The sequence below is a fragment of the Polyodon spathula genome, chromosome 18 (genome assembly GCF_017654505.1).
Source record: "Polyodon spathula isolate WHYD16114869_AA chromosome 18, ASM1765450v1, whole genome shotgun sequence".
NCBI classification, from domain to species: domain Eukaryota; kingdom Metazoa; phylum Chordata; class Actinopteri; order Acipenseriformes; family Polyodontidae; genus Polyodon; species Polyodon spathula.
Window position 1 is genome coordinate 31,130,646 of NC_054551.1, and position 17,830 is coordinate 31,148,475.

The 17,830-nt window shown below is 37.4% G+C and overlaps 2 protein-coding genes across 2 annotated transcripts; both read right to left on the reverse strand.

Moving 5' to 3' along the window:
* Positions 1-8,394: 8,394 nt before the first annotated feature.
* LOC121330665 (protein Dr1-like) lies at positions 8,395-11,226 on the reverse strand. The gene is made up of 3 exons (XM_041277354.1): positions 10,085-11,226; positions 9,062-9,225; positions 8,395-8,744 (listed from the first exon to the last, which is right to left on the reverse strand). The coding sequence occupies exons 1-3, from the start codon at positions 10,302-10,304 to the stop codon at positions 8,598-8,600; spliced, it is 531 nt and encodes a 176-aa protein (XP_041133288.1). The 5' UTR covers positions 10,305-11,226; the 3' UTR covers positions 8,395-8,597.
* Positions 11,227-12,562: 1,336 nt separating this feature from the next.
* LOC121294140 (retinol dehydrogenase 8-like) lies at positions 12,563-16,379 on the reverse strand. Its single transcript, XM_041217729.1, has 6 exons — positions 16,261-16,379; positions 15,849-16,010; positions 15,342-15,521; positions 15,037-15,130; positions 14,051-14,234; positions 12,563-12,988 (listed from the first exon to the last, which is right to left on the reverse strand). The coding sequence occupies exons 1-6, from the start codon at positions 16,355-16,357 to the stop codon at positions 12,755-12,757; spliced, it is 951 nt and encodes a 316-aa protein (XP_041073663.1). The 5' UTR covers positions 16,358-16,379; the 3' UTR covers positions 12,563-12,754.
* Positions 16,380-17,830: the final 1,451 nt, after the last annotated feature.

Consider the following 17,830-nt stretch of genomic DNA (forward strand, 5'->3'; position numbering starts at 1 on the left):
TCTTTTTTTTAAAACCGTAAAATATCTCTGAAATTGGATAAGTCAATATATTTCCCCAGTGCGACAGTCACTGGGTTTAAATTCGGTAAGGTGATACTTTTAAAGACAGAGCTTGCAATATCACTGCAGTAGGCCTATATTATTTGAAATGCCTTAATTTTGTTTTATTATTTTACATTGTCAGGTATAGTGTGTTACATATTAAACATGTTTTTTAAAAACACACATCCATTTACAGACCAAAGTTATCTAAGTGTGAAGGACAGATGATTGCCACTCAGAAGTAGCTTCAAAATAGTTGTTTCTGGCAAATCTATTCAGACAGAGTAATGCAGATGAATCGCACTTTTAGAGATGTATACTCAGGAATAATGATGCTTAGCCTAGAAATCAGAGCCCGTGTGCCACAAGTCTCTTAAGGTCTCTTGGGCTGTTGGATATATTTTTTGTGAAAACACATTTCAAATGAAAACTTTGTTCATAGCACGCTGTTAGAGAATTTATTTATTTGTTTAGTTTGCTTAAAAAATAACAGCATTTTAAAGCTCCGACCATCATGTAAAACAGGTACAGCAATCTTTGCAAATCCCAAATTACACAAAAAAACCAAAACAAAACCAAAAAAACACAATCATAATCTTCAGTGTGAACAGTAGACAATGGCATGAATAGTAAAGACAGCTTCAGCCTGGATTTGTTTTTAAATAATTATAATTCAGTAATAATTATTGTCTATTTAATACAGGAATCACTCTAATTTAGTTTTTGTATTGTGAAAAATAGACTTGCTTTACAGTTATTTCCAAAAACACATGTTGTTCTGGTCAACGCAGTGATGCACAGCACACACAACACATTCTACTACACATGCAGTGGACCGGCTGACTTTTCCATGGGAAAGTTTTCACTGTGTGGGGAAGTGACAGAGGAAGAGGGTGTTGTCTGTGTCTGATGGCATCATGAGATACCACAAAAACATGAGAACACATAATGGTATATGTAAAGCAGAAGCACAGGTACAGTTAGATATACTAGGCCCCCAGTCACTATATATATATATATATATATATATATATAGAGAGAGAGAGAGAGAGAGAGAGAGAGAGAGAGAGAGAGAGAGAGAGAGAGAGAGAGAGATTCTGCACACTGTCTAATTAGGAAATATCCATGAATTTTAATAATAGTATATACAGGTTTGAAAAGAGGTATAACCATAGTGTACAAAAGTGAAACTTTTTTTTTTTATCTCCTCAAAACTTTTATTACAAAGTAATTTGTTTCAAGACAAGTCCTTCTTCTACTGTGTACAATGAAAAGTAAACACAGTGCAGCAAACTTGTTTGGTTTTTTGCATTGCTGGTACTTTTGCTGTAGGTCACATGGTCTGACTACAGAGAACTGAGGTGGAACGAAAACCAGAAGACCTGCAGCTCTCCGGGACCAGGGCTAGCCACCTCTGAGCTAGACTATTGAAATACACCTCAAGGGGTGGTTGGGTACCAGGAAATGGCTGAAACATTTTAACAATAGGGTTGCATTTAAAGTATCTGTATCCCAAATTATATTAAAAGCAACAAGCAAAGACACAAAGACCTAAAAGAAAATGGAGGGGTGACCACAGCTGGCTTTCCTTGAGGGCTTCATGTAAACAATGCTGTTATCTGTTCAGCTCCAGAGGATCCTGAGCTTTCACTCCGTGCCAGGTCTTTCCATAGACCAAACCGCTGCTTCTTTCTGATCCTGCCATGTCTGAATAGAAATCCTTTTTATGTAGAGCCTCTGCCAGCTGTGACAGGCCTGTGAAGTACTGTAGTTGCAGCTAAAATTAAACTGCGCTATCAATTTTTCAGCTCGTGCTAGAGGCAGTAGGCTGCACTTCAGCTGAGTAGTTTACACGTTGGTACCTGCCTGTGTGCTGCTGCATCAAAGAGAGATCCTGTTTTAATCTGATTCCAGATATCGCACAGACCTGAGGCGAAATGAGCAGCTGTGGGAAAACTGCCACATAAATATTTATCAGGAAGGTTTTTGGAAAGAAGCAGCAGTTGCACATTATCAGACATTCGCTGTTTTTTGTAATTAGTGTTTGAATGTAACTTTGGTTGTTCTTGGTTGAATTTGTATTATATTTTTGGTTGCTACCGGTTGCAAATAATACATACCAGAAAGCTAGAGTAACAAAATTATCTGTTGAACATCTGAGAAAAAATGTAAATATCTCACGCCTAAATCTCCTCAGTTTAGGGCCCTATCCCCTTCGTACAGCTGTGATACACATGAATGTGGTCTTCCTTGGGGCTTTGTGTGTGTGATAGAGAGCGAATGAATCCAATTCAACAATCTCCCTCTCGACCTGTGTGGGCTCAGTATAACGGGAACAGTGTGCCCCGGACTGGATGGTTTGACAGTTCATTCCAGTTGTTGGGTCTGTTGGAAGTCGGACATCCAAAAAGGGGGCAAAGCCACAATACTAGAAGTGAGCACCTTACTGCTAGGCGATGTGTCAGTCATGGATTGGAGGAGACGTGATTGCACTCGCCACCAAAGGGGGCGTGACTGAAGGTATATCAAGGGATGTGGCCGAGTGATCTGTTCCTTTGTTATGGTTGTGAAAGGATCAGTAAACAAGTACAGCGAGAATAGAACCGTGAGTGTTTTGTGTGGTCATGTATTCAATCAATCAATCTTTATTTTATATAGCACCTTTCATAGTGGATCACCATCACAAAGCGATTGTCTAATAACTGTTGTGTTATTTGCAGATGGCTAACTAATCCAGGAGCTGTCATTAAAAGTCAGCACCCACCCTGGAACACTCTACACCATTGCTGTCACTATTAACTGTATTGAGTCACCACTTGCACTAGGAGCACCCACTATCAGACTTGTGAGCGTGTGTGTATACAGTGTGTGTGTGAACAGCATTATTATTTCAGGACTGTTCCCTGTGTTTTTACCTGCGCAATATGCATTGTTGTGTAGTGCCAGGTACTATTATTTAAGGTTGCCAAATAAGCAACCCTACTGATTAAAGAGCTGTGTTTTGACGTGAACTGTATTAGTGTCTATCATTCCTGAGCACCGCATTACCACTACACCTGTGCACTGCAGACCAGCATTAATCGATAAACTTCAGGCTTTGCAGATTGATGAATTTTTTTTTTTTTTTTTTTTTTTTTTTCTGGACAGACTTGCATTTACTATAATGCAATGTCAAGAAAAAAAAAAAGTTGGTGTTAACAGTGTAATTATGCCATTGCATGTAAATGTGAAAGTGGACAAACAACCATGCAAATCTATTAACAAAGATAAGTATCTGCTCCACTAATTGCTGATCAGTGAACAGAGAAGACGTTTCGATTCAGTCCCCGGTGTCAGCTATCAAAAGCTCAGCCGGCAGTGGGGAGCAGTTTTAGCCGCAGTGAAGTTACGAAAATGAGGCCAGCTCAACCTCTGGAATGTAGCAGCGCAAGTAACGATGATTGATACTGACAGGGCTGCTTTCATGTTGCAGTATCCCTCGCCACCAGCTGCGAGGCAGAAAGAAAGAACTCTCTGGAATTCACAACATTCCCCCAGATTAATCCATCGCTTTCCCGCTGTGTGTGTGAATGAACCGGACTGGGTATTCGTGCCTCGAACGTGGGAGATTGGCTGATTGCAGCGAGCCCCTGAGGGCAACTGAAACACAGAGCAAATAACCAGCCTGCAGGTCTGTTGTAGTGCCCTGAGCAGGGGCATGCAGGGAACTCAGCCTTTGTGCAACATATATTGGTCCTTCATTCTCCACATGCGCCTATAGAACCATGTTTACAACTTCAGCAGCTAGGACCTCTAATCAAATCAAGTTCCTAAAGAAAACGTTGCATGCTTCCAAGTGTCTGATGCTGTGAGGTGAATACTTTAATTGGTCTGGTGAAACTGAGGTAGACACACACCCATAGATGAAAGAGCAAATGCAGCCCCTACACCCTCTTACTTTTGTTCGTTGCTTCTTAATTACTTCCCATACCTCAATGGCACAGACTCGGGAAATATAGAAATATTGGGCCGTTTATAAAGCTGTTCTGTGTAATGCCTGTTTAGTTATTTACACAAGACAGCGGGTGTTTTGAATAAATGAACTGTAATGTAATGCAGTACTCTGCTAGTGCTGTATTTCAAGATCCACTGCAAACCGATAGAATTTTTCTTATCAACAGTTCTGTGTTTTAATACTTATTATGCCAGGTTATCGGTGTTAAATTTATCTTATTTTCACCATAGTGTCACTCAGTCCCACAGAAGTGATATAAGCGAGTGTATTTCCTTGATAACAGTTCCTCTAATCGTGTTCAAATTCCAAAGGCATAAATGGTGATACTCCAGTGTTTTAAAGTTATTGATAAAATGCATTAACTCGCATAAAATGCGAAATATTCCAGTAGGCCTACAATAATTGCTTTTTTTTTTTTTTTTTTTTTTTTTTTTTTTTTTTTTTTTTTTTTGCAGATATTAGTTTTAAAAACCTGTTAACTTCATTTTTAAAAGATTTATAATTTAGAGTTTGCTTACATGTTTGGCTAAAATTGAATCGATTTTTTTTTTGTTTGTTTGTTTGTTTTGTTTTTTGTGGGTTTTTTTGCCTTATTATATTTTCTTTTACATTCCCTCCCACGTCTGTAACCAAAGCATGGAATTGTCAATTTCTGTTGGTAACGAATGGACATGTGCGTTTGTAAAGTAGTGCCAGCACCACATGTAGACGTGCAGTTTAAATCACCAATCTATTGTTAAAATGAAACACATTCTAAACTAACCCACATTCTGAATAACAGCAAATAGTCGGTAAATATACTTCGAACCCAATTACGTGCTCCCAAATGTAAGTTCCTCCGCTGGTATTCAAAAAGTCTTATGAATGGTTGTGAGCAGAATTCCAATAAGAATGTTTTAGACGTCACAGAGCTCTTGTTTCTGTTTGTATGTTGATGTAGTATTCTATTGCATCATCATTATCATATATTCTATTGCATCATTTCTTTTAGTCTAAGATCACTGTGCTTGTCACATTGATCTTAACTTGTTATCCAATGACAGCAGATGAATAAATGAAAAAACAACAAATTATTATTCTCACAAATTATTATTCTCACAAGATCAGTGGTACCCCAAAATGCTTTCCATTTTCTAGTGGGGCATTTATTGTCTGTTTTACCCCACTCAGACTACTTTCTTATTAAATATCTTATATCCCTGTATTCTTTGATGCATAAGTAATACAAAATGTATATAGGGGTCTACCCAAGATGTGATCTATGTGATTTTATGGTGTTGAATGTTGACTTGTATTACCTGTAGGAAGTAAAACAGTTGCATATCTCAATCTTTATCAGTTTTTGTTCTGGTGTGCGAGGTGCACATTATGTATAAAAGCCTCCCTTCACTGTGCTCTGTTTTGGGAGACAGGTGTACTATGAAGTGCTTTCTCTACCGGTAAATGGAATTCACATGTTGATTATACCAGCATTGCTGCTGTGGGGCTGTCAGAGGTATTACTTAGTTAATCTGGTGGCCTTGCTAGGAATCAAAGGGTGCCTGCTTTCAATCTGGCCATCACAAATGATTACATTAATACTGTGTTTGACACGCTTGGCTTTATTAAACTGTCTTGTTAATCTTCAAGTTATTTAGGTGTTAAGCATGGCAAAGTCACCGTCAGACAAACCCGTATATAATATATATATATATATATATATATATATATATATATATATATATATATATATATATATATAATGATTCTGTCTGGTTGGGTGTCATGCCATTCTCATGTTTATTAATCTCTGTTCATGAGCTCATTATATTCTGCTTTATGTATATTTAATTACTCAGGCATCATGGAGTCGAGCCACACTATATCATGATTTTTTTTTTTTTATCTTTTATATATTACACATGCACTGTTTGTTGCTGTTGTTATTTTGTAAAGAGGCTTGGCTTTTAATTGATCCCAGTGGGTGAGTTGATTCTATCAGGGCTTTTTGTGAAGTCTACAGAGTAGAAATAACAGACAGAATTTCACTGCACTGACAGAAATGCTATTAACATGGGATAAAATGTTCCCTTATTACAAGCATCTGTTTGAGAAACTGATCAGTCTGCTGCCAGCAAGCACTTAGGGGTCCCCAATCAACATCCTCCCTATGTGTGTGCACTAGCCTTTTTATCATCAACTGTTTGGTAGTGTTCAGAAATATTAGCTTGGACACAAATATATTTACTGTACAACAGCAACACCACCTTGTGGTTAAAAATATAACTACACATCTGACTACAGTAAACCCCCTTTTTTTTTTTTGCATGCCATTCGTTTTAGCTAATTTCTCACCACCCAAGCCTGTGGATATAAAGAGGTTGGTCTAAAGTGTTTATAAAATAAACATCACAGAAGATAGGCTGAAATGTACAGAAACATAACAGCACATTGTCTTGTCAATAGTAGAATTCCCTAAGATGCGCAATAATAATAGTAAACAAAATCGATAAGCTGACACCCTATGATACGACAAGACCAAAGACTGTCTAATATATGTATAATGGGACAATATCAGAAAACTAAATTGGGCATCTCCAGCCTTTTTAGTGACTCAGAAATATGCACAGCGCTGTATATGCATGCAAGGATGTCGCCTCTGAGTTGGCAAGAGTGTGAAGATGGATTTGGCAGTTACAGACACAAGGCTCACAGATTATTTGGTTGCTTAGAGACGGATTTTAATTGCTTGACTAATTTGCAGTTATTATATACTGTCAGTTGATGCCAACCATATAGCACTAGCAGGTTTTCCAGCACTAGAGATATAAAATGCCATGTGGGTACTATGTATAACCCAGGAGGGTGAGGATTAAGGCAGCATTTATTAGGTATACAATCATCACTTAACAGGCAATAAACTAGAGGAAAAATATATTTCACAGGCATTGAGTAAATGCTCAGGTACCACTGTGATTGCTCCCTTCATAAATTACACTTCCACAGATAAGACTGTAAAAATGACCTGCAAGAATGAAAAGCAGCAACTCGCTCTTTGTATAAAACATGTCAGAATTTTATTGCTTAGAGAATACAGCTTGTGAAAAAGCATGAGAACAGGTACTGCCATGAGAAGTCACAACAAAATCACTTTTTAATGTTTCACAGTACATTTACAATGCAGCGTTACACGTTTCTCCAGAAAATAATTGTCCTTCTTGGGTATCAAGAACAACTGAACGAGGTGAAAGTTACTACATCTTTTTTACAATATGAAACACCTTTTTTAATGTATTTACCAATCACAAACCAGAATAGCTTACTGTTACATTTACCTTTGCAGACATATCCATTTCAATTGCTAGGGTAATTCTTCCTTTGGTACTGCTTGGCTGGGTCGAAAGTAAGTCCTATTGCTCTTAAGCTTTATTTTGCATTAGCAGTAATTTATGAACTGCAATACTGTACTGTGAAAAAAAGCACTGGATTGAACTCCTTCCTCAGTTTGACTTAAATAATATCAATTTAATTTGAGAGCTTTAGAAAACACAGCAAAGACATCTTCAGTGTCTTTGTAAACCTCCTTGGGTAACCTTTTCACCTGTAACTAAGAGTGAAAGAGTAAACCCTGTGTGAAATGATTCTGCATTTAAACTCATGTAAATTGGTCGTAAACAGGAAAGAAAACCTTATAAACCACAAATAAATGTAGTCTGACTTAATATCTAATAGTGGCAGCAAATGTTTTAAAATTTTTTTTTTTAAAAGGAAAGAAATGCAGATAAAATTAACCAAAACCCACAAGCTACCATACAGACATCTGCATACGCTTCCTATGATGTGTTTTGCAACTTTACAATTAGAAGTGAAGCCAGATTTGCTTAAATCAAATTGAAAGTATCCCTTGTTCATTCCTTAAAGAATATTCACATTCTGTTTAGTCTAACTATGAATCAGTCTTAATATTATAACTTCTGATGACCTGCAAATGCAGCTTTTGACAGTTCAATGCTGTAATGCAACTGGAGACAGCTAATTCAAAGGCTGTTCTTATTAGGGGTTAAAAAAGGGACTGGTCCTCATGAAGAAGACATTAAAAATAAGTAACTTTTTCTTTGCATTCACTCCTCCTAGCAAATAATGAGGACAATACTGTATTCATACCTGGGCACTTCATGTTTGAAATATGTGAATGCACGTCAGAAAAGAACACAGTTTAAGCTAAGATTTGTTATATTAAATAAAATGTTGCAGGGGATTTTTTTGTCTTTCATCTGTGACACAAACACCTTTACTGGGGTTTTACCTACGTTAAATCAACCCCCCCCACCCCCCCCCAAAAAAAAAAAAAAAAAAAAAAAAAAAAAAAAAAAAAAAAACACTAAGTTGAATGGTGCAGCTGGAAACAGCAACACAACGGTTTGGTCTTCACCGAGGCAGAGGTCTCCCTGCACTGTTAACGCCCCAGTCCGCCAAGATGCATACGAAATGAAAGTAAACATTCGTCTGACTACGTATTTTTCTGATTTTCTGCAGAGAGAAGTTGCGGTAGAGGCTGGCAACGCTGGTGGCCGGGTGAGGTTCACATGTCATCCTCCTCATCTTCATCCTGAGAGGAGCCCGCCTGGTGTGCTGCGCTGGCCGAGGCCGCTGCCAGCTGTGCTTGCTGGGCCGCCTGCTGCATCTGTAACCATTCCTGCTGTGCCAGCTCTGCCTGCTGCTGCCGCGCCTGTGGGCACGAGACATGGATTTTAACTGAGGAGTATGAAAAATATGACAGCGGTTCTACATACAGCATTAGCCTTCAGGTTTATTAGGTGTATTGAATTAGCGTGTGCTTTAGGACTTGGGCTGAGTTTAATTAAGGACATGGACTGCTAAGTCAAAGTTGCCTACTACCTGAGTTAGTCTGTTTCTTTTTTGTATTTTTTGTTTTCAATGGTATTGTAGTTAACATGTGTGACTTGGTTCCTAACAATTTGTACTTCAACTTCAAGATTTAGAACAGATGTCATATTGACACTTAAATGAATGTGCATGACTTACTTTTGCAAATAGCTCCTGTTGCTGTCTGAGCAGCTCTTCTTCAGGAATGCCAAGGTTTTCCAGTCGGGAACTTGCTTTTCTTCTTTTAAGTGCTACTGTTTTACACTCTTGCAAAACGTCTTTTACTTCCGTAATGTAAGATGCAAACCCCAGGCTCTCAAGTGCTGAAAAAAAAGAAGAGATGATCAAGACTGAGTAAGAGATACTGCAGAAATAGATTTTGATACAGGCTTTAAATAGATATTGTCAGGATAGGAATAAAATGGTATTTTGGTTACATGGTATTTCCTGCCAATCTCTACTTGACCTGTAAATAAAAAAAAAAGCTGGATTATTAGAATTATCAATAAATACATTTGAATTATGGCACGGCAATCATAACGGCTTTTTAACAATAACAATGCAGACAACTACGATAAGGGTAACACATAGTTTGGGCTATTTTGCCAAGCATTTCAGCATTAAATAAGAGCATACAGTTTGCATATTTTTGTTATTTGTTAGATGGCACTTAGTAAAAGCTTCTTAAGGTTAGTAGTGCCATAATTCAAATTTGATCCTAGAGTATGTAATGCATAACTCCCTAGTGCTGAAGCCTGTATTTTTTGACAGGATCAAAGGTGGAGGAAGACTGTGTAGTAGAGAAAAGTACAACATGGTAAGTGAACAACATTATTGATAAAGGAGAGTGCACATAAGGCTAAACTTTGAAAGGACACAGTAAGCACACACAAATGAGCTAGTCTAATGTGCACCAGTGCATCTTTAAAATTACACCCAGGGTCCATTAATAAAACTTTGAATAAATATCATTTCACATTCTTTGGGTAGTTAAATATATTAAGTACTAGGAAAACACAAAACATTGTGAAGGTGTTTGCTAACTAGATCAGATCTGTGAGTCTGAGTTACAGTACAGCTGACCAACAAGACAGCATCTTCTTTTCCCCGGCTGTATTGTAAATGCTTGAACTACACAGCCCAGAAACACAGAACAAAATTAGCACAACAAAAATGTCTTACCATGGATGACGTGTTCTGGAGAAATGGTTTTCTTTTCTGACTTGTTACATATTTCATTCGCTTCTGATGAGATGAGGTGAATGAATTCAGTGCAGCAGTTCACCACCAGTTCTCTGGCATCGTTTGCCACCCGGACACTGGGGAGGGTTTCTTTAATCATTTTATTGATAGCTGCCCTGGGTATGGTAAGGTCGTCATCGGTCCCAGACGAAGAAGCCATTGTTTATGTACAAGGTTTTTATAATAATACAACTTAATGTACAGGATAACAGCGCGGCCTAAAACTGGCAATAGCTGAACTCTCCTCACCCTGTTATTTATTTATTTTTGTTTATTTATTTATTTATTTATTTGCAATTAAAACTGTAATCACCAGAACCGCTGCAATGACTCAATTACATAAAACTGTATTCCAAACAAGATTGTTGGTCGCCCAAAATATGTAACAGTACAATAAGATAAGGGGGTGTGAACCCAATATAGCTAGTTGAACAGTTGTCCAGCTGGTTACTTGTTCAGTCGCCTCTTTTTTATTTTTTACTTCTACCCTATAACAAGATGTATCCTGTTGAATGACTTATTACTTTTAAATTAAACCATTAATTGAGAGGAAATGTAATGTTTAATTCATTTCAGTTTTTGCTCCACACCATCTGCGATACAGAGCGCTCTCGTCTTCTCCGGAAACTATCCCACACTGCAATTCTCGGTATTAAAATTCCGTTTCCGGCAGAACAGTGCTGCCACACAGCGCCAGACCGAAACAATACGGGAGGCTGCTGGAGTTTAATATGCTGTTCTGAATAATGTGGCATACACTGTAAACCAAACCGTCAGTATAATGTTGCCCCCTTTCACTGTGCTGTAATGTAACTGTGTATTTAGCGAGGGGGGTGGTGAGAGGTTGTAATAACCATACTCTTAATTACACCCGTTTCATATTTTTTATTAATTGTAAAATTTCTTTCACATCGCATGTCTTATAAACTGGGATGTTTAACTTAAATGAAGGGGTCGTGTGTAATTAACAGAATATTGCAGCTGCAAAATGGTCAATAATAGTTCCCAGATTTGCATTTGGTACTATTTAAGGATTACTGAAATCCCTTAATAAAAGAATAGGATACATTAGGAACGGGGATGATGGTCTGCTGAAGTAGCACAATGGAATCTGGTTGCATAAGAGTATTATTGCTGCTGTGCTGTATGTCTCTGTGATTAGCCAGATCGCCACCTCATTGTAAGTTTACATAGCCCTTTCCCTGTAGAGGTTGACCAACATTTTCTAAAGTGCAAAAGTAAAAGACTAAAGCAAATTCAACAGTTTAAAGCTGGCAAAATGTTGGGCATGACCTACTGCCTTCAAACACGTTTAGTTGATAATGAATAGGAACCAAGTTTGTACGTATTTGTGTTTTTGTAAGTGTACTCTTATTGGCTACAAATAAATACCGTATCTTGTTGTTATGAATGTGGTTTATTGTTATTTGTATGTCACTGCTTCATTCACACTGACATTCAATCAGACCTCTGAGACCAGGTATACTGTGTATACAATATTAATATTGTATCTAGACCCTGAGTATCTAAGTGTAGTCTACACTGTTTCAGCTGTGTTATATCAGATATTTTAAAGTGATAATGCACCCTATTATGTGTTTAATTGTCTGGTCTGTGAATTATACCAATTACTAAACAGATTGTGTTGAACTAAATATATTAAGGTAGATTTCGAAATGTCTTGGTAACAAAACTAGCAGTTTTCCAATTAATATGAATGACTATCTGGAACCAGCCTAACTTATTTACTACCTTAACATTCTGATTTATTTTGATAAAATGAAAATGTACTTTTAGGTTCCCAAAACACCATACAGTATAGCTTTGTAATACACTATCAGTTTTGAATAGAATTAGTTATGTATTAAAGAATGGGTCAGAATAATTATCTTTAATAACATTTTTTTAAGAATTAAATGCAAACACTACATTGTGTCCTTTTATAAAAACAATAACATGCATTTGTTATTTTAGTAACAAAATACATATTTGTAAATGCCAAAAAGACAAGAGTTATAATCAGCTCCATAAAGTCAATGTAAGACATAAACACACTGCCCATGCATATTTGCAATATACCAGGAAATAATGTTCATTTGTAAAAAAATTAAAAAAAACAGGAATACAAAAATACATTACCAAGCAATGAATTAATTTAGTTTTTTATTTTTCACAGTACACACACCAGATAATCACCACAATAGATAAATGATTGCTGAGATTATAATGGACACCTGTAACATCAACATCATTAATCATTCAATCATTAATGTAAAACTCAAAGAAAATGGTTACTTTCGGGCAGTTACTTCTTGAAGAACAAGTTTCTTTTATATATATATATATATATATATATATATATATATATATATATATATAGATCTGATATAACTGAGATCTGAGATTCTAATAGCTGTATCTAAATTATTTTAAAACATATCTTTAGCCTTGTCACCAATGATCTATATTGTTTTTACAGGAAGTTTTCTTTTGAGCAGTGTTAATACAGAGAAGACGGGTGCACAGAATGGCCACAAGGCAACAACAGAAATGTCAAGAGCCGTTGGGGGGGGGGGGGGCCTGGTGTTCTTTGGTGCAGTTTGCGTGTTTTCACGGCTGAGGCTTCCCCAGGCTGAAGCTCTTGCGACTCCCCCAGCGCAGCATTTTGATGAAGTTGAGGCTGGCGTTGAAGATTTTGTCGTGTTCGAACACCATTTTGTAGAAGGTGTCAATGGGCAGGTCTCCGTGGGGATCTGCGTACTTGAGGGTGGTCATGGGGGTGTACAGCTTGTTGGTCTGGTGACGGAATGGCGGGTTGTCTGTGGTGATTATCTTGTGCGTGTGCTGTGAAAAATAAATACATTAATAAAGGTATTAGTGCAAGTACAGTAGTGAAAACTACCTACCACATCTTTACAAGATACGTAAGCTCCCAGCTTTATTTTTAATGACATTAATAACATTTTAGTTGCATATGCCTAGAAACTGCATTGTAAGTATACTGCCAGAGATACAAAAACTACTTTTACTATAGTAAGTAGTCATTTCAGTTGGTGGTGTTCCTAGTGTCCAGTATGTAGTGTATGCAATTTCTTAATTATAATTAAAGTGGCTTTAAAGCCAATAGTGTCAATGAAATAATAAATCCTGTTGCTATCCATGTGTTAAGGAAATTGAAAGCCACAATGAAATAATGGTTTTGATCTCTTTGGAGATTCCAAAGGATATCCATTATTCTTACCAAAAATCTTATTTTAGTAAATCAATTACCAGTTTTATGCTTTACAGTAGACCACTTCTCAACTACTTTTGAGGACAAATGAATGCATGATTTCGGTATCATAAAACAAAAACAAAAAACAAAAAACAAAAAAACATGCTTGAGGTTTTTTTTTAAACACAGACCTTTTGAACTCTCATTTCCTAGTTAGCAGGCAATGTTTAAATTGTTACTTTCTAGTAATTTCAAAGCTCTTTTGTATATAAGCACCTTCCATTCAGTTGTTGCAGGTTGGTGATTCTGACAGTTTAGTTTCAATCTGTTCTGAAAGTGTTTTTCTGACTCAGATAACAATCACTTGTCTTTTGAGAATGCAAGTGCAGTGAACTACAACACTGCAAGTATATTAGCTTACAACTGTAAAAAGTCATGCTCCCCTCAATAGCACATATCAGAAGGAGGTGCTTAGCTAATAAAACACAGTGAAACTTTTATAAGTACTATCCTTCAGCAAGTACATTGACAAAGTTTCGTGAAAGGAATAAGACAATGTTCTTGCTAATATTACTTCTTTAAAACCATCTTATTCCTTCTGGAAAAATTGCCCTTGCTCCGGTCAAATGACCACAACATTTGGGGATGTTCTCTCCAGTTGTGTTGTGGATATTGCTACAGTGTAGATCTACCTCTGCTATTTCCTCTGGGGTTTGACCAAGGCTCTGGAAGATCTGGTTGTAATTTTTAAGGTAAATGTTGGTGAACATGTTGGCAGTCTCTTTATCTGCTGCAGAAAGGTCCGTCTTGAGGCCTTCTTCATAAACCTTCCGTTCGAATTCAGTGATCACAGGGCCAGGCTCGATCAGGGTAAGGCTGGATGGGGGGTTAAATAACATGGATTTGTTTCTTCCAAACAGGACTCCTAATCTTTGCATGCATGCAGGCAGTCAAATCTAAAAGCTCAGATGAAATCTATTCAGTACATAAAATCATAATGTGTTGCTTCTAGCAGGTTCCTAAGGACCGCACACTACGTGTAGCCGAGTTTTGGATCTTTTCATATGTAAGTAGTGAACTAATTACACAAATGCCTGTATTCAGAAAAATAGTGTGTTAGTTACATCTAACTGTCTTGATACATAAAAAAGGCAACTTTGCAAAGGTAATGTATTCAATATTGTAATTGTGTACTAAATTCCTCCAGTATTAGGTTGTATTAGGTAAGCCAGCGTTGTGCCCCCTTTAACTGTAATTGCATATCATTTAAGGCAAAACCAAAGGTGGTTTGTATACGTTAACATCAACCTGTAAGAAACAGAAGGATATCCTGTGTGTTTTCTGTTTGTTCTAAAAAAAAAAGTTTGTGGTGCCCATAAGGCACTTTGTGGTTTCAGACACCACTACTCAGTGTGCTGTGCTCATTAATGCTGGTAAGTTTCAATGAAAATTATTTAAAATCTTTCATCTACAATAAAAATGACCTGTATTACATTTAGTAAAATAAATTAATTAATTAATTAATTAATAAAGTTTTGGTCATAATATCATTCTGTGTATATTTCGAATTTTGTTTGTTACTGGAGCACACCTGTTCTCTTGTACAATTCTGTAGACAAATTCATGCATGACTGCAGTGTTATAATATTATATGTGTTATAATTATAATATTACGCACTTGAGATTAAACCTTAGTGCCTGAATAGCCAGACTCTCACAGAAACCCTCCACGGCAAATTTAGATGCAGCGTAGATATCATTGAACAAGATCCCTGTGAAAATAAATACGAAGAAAACATATTTCTGCACCATTGTGTTGTGTGAATGAATTGCCAGAGCAGCATCTAAACAGACACATAATGCCAGCATTATAAAGCATAAACTTCACAGAAAAGTGCAACACTGTATCAGCATTGGTAATCTGGCACTTCATGACATTTGTTACAATAGCATTAGTGCACATATATCCAGTGGGCTGCTTACCTTGAATACCCATTACACTGCTGATCACAACAATGTGGCCCCTCTTTCTCCTCTTCATGTCAGGCAGGATCTCTTTGAGGAGCCTGACCAGTCCGAAGAAGTTTGTGTCCATCACTGCCTTCATCTCCTCCAGGGACTGACACTCAATCGGTCCAATGAGCCCCATTCCTGCATTGCTGACTGGGGTAAAACAAACACGATATAACACTCTTCTTCATCACCACTCCTGGAAGATGTGCCACAGCATTGGAAGGTATGCACGGTGAAGTGTGCCCGTGTAACATGGAAAACCTTCACTTGGGTAGATATATAAAAATCTGGCTTGCTATGTTTTCATTAAAGTGACATATTCACAAGCCTTTTTTCTATTTTGATAGATTAAATAATGTCTCTAGACTTGAATAAAGTCAAAACAGTTTCTTATCTATTTTATACAAACACACTTTCAAAAGGGCAATCAGAATTTCCAATGCAAATCCCCTACATGCCCCAAGAACCAATGCATACTCAGAATGTCAACCCCGCGGTTAGGAATGCTGTCCACGCACGCCTTGATGGATTTCTCATCACACACATCCAGCTGCTTGATCTCTAGCGTTCTGCCCAGGGTTCTTCCGGCTGCTTCTACTAGCTTTTCACTTTTACTTGGGTTTCTCATGGTGGCGTAAACTGAAAGAAAGGACATTGGATAGCTATAAAACATTTGGTTACTAGTCATTGAAAACCAATTAAAAAATGCTAATAATGGCACATTTTTACAAATTCCTGGTACAAAGATAACTTTAGGAAACTGTTTCACGCCATATTAGCTTATGTAGCTTCTTGTGGTTGAGGGGTGCCTGCAATACTTTTTCCATTGCACAGTATACTGTATGGAGTATATGTCGACCATCCCCCCACTCCCAGGAGATGCACCCACCTTTAAACCTCTTTTTCTCATCCTTGGCGATCCTGACTGCCAGCGCCAAGCCTATCCCTGAGGAGCAGCCTGTGATGAGCACTGTTTTCTGGTCCATGGTTCCTGAGTGGAAGCAGCTCGAAAAGAGGGATTGATGTGAAACAGCAAAGTGGCTCCTTCTCCACTCTGCCACCATTTATCTGCAGAGCTGCTGACTCAGGTTCTTAAAAAAGTGCACACCTGGACCCTCGTGGATTAGTATATACTTTGGGTTTAGGCTAATCTATAAGCAGGATAGTTAGCAGAGTTGCTGTATAACAAGTGGCAGTGTAGCGTGACTGTTTTCATTATGCAAAATGTTTAGTGTGTAACAATTTGCAGAGGTGCTAAAAATACATATTGTCTAAATGTATGACCAGGTTTCTGTCCAGTTCTGTTTACTAGACTGGAGCAGTGGTTGGAGGAGGGCACTATAGCAGATGTGAAGGACGGGATGATGGAGGTAGCAAAAAAGACAGGCCAGGTTATAATTTACATCCAGCCTGGTCCTGGTCCACTGTGTCTGCTGGTTTTCATTCCAACTGAGCTCTCAATTACTTAATTAACCAAATAATGTGCTTAATTAGATTTTTTTAATTGTTCTCAGCTCCTAAAAAGCTGCAGATTTCAAGTTACTTATAAAATTGCATAGTTAACTTGAAATCTCCAACTGTTAAAAAGCTGAAAATAATTAGAAAGATTTAATTAAGCTAATGAATAATTAAGTAGGAATGAAAAACAGCAGACACAGGGATCCCCCAGGATCAGGATTGGGAACCCCTGTTCTAGGCCATAGCTGTATAGTTGCGGAGCAGTTTAGATTACTAAAATTACTAAAATAGAAACTGGTCTTTGCATGACATTTGAACTTTGCCCCCACACATGATGTGAAAGAAAACAAAAATAACAAACAAAAAAAAATGTGTATGTCATCTTACTGTATTTAGAATACTTTTGGAAACTGAACCTCAGGAAATACTTTTTAAAGAGGTTGGAAAAATCCTCCCTGGAGTAACTGTGAGTTTCCACAAGTGGTCAGTGTAGAGCTGCCAGAATCTTTTACTATTACCATGATGTAGATACCGGCCACTTCAGAAAAACAGCAACAGATGTCAAGCAGCCAAACTGCTTTTTCCATGGTGCTGTTGGATGGGTTGAGGTAGTACTGGCAGCTAACAATCTCTTTAAACATCAACTTGCAGTAGCACAGAAACAAATGTAGCACCCCCATTTACACGCAGTTATTGATGGGTCACAACTGTGTTTTATTTTATGAGTGTATATGCTTCAAAATAATATAGTGCATGTATTTATGCATGCCTGCACTGTATGAAGGTTAAAACAGACACAGCTGCCATTTGGAAATTGCACTGATTGTCTAGGAAGGCGTTGTAAGCTCCTGTAAAATCCTATTCTCTTTTGCATGTTCTCCCCTATCTGTGCTCTGCTTTGTCCTACATTCCTGCTTTCAACGGAAAGCCTAATAATTAATAATGCAAAATTAATATGTGACATTACATATTATTCAGTGTGTAATTTACCATGCATGAAA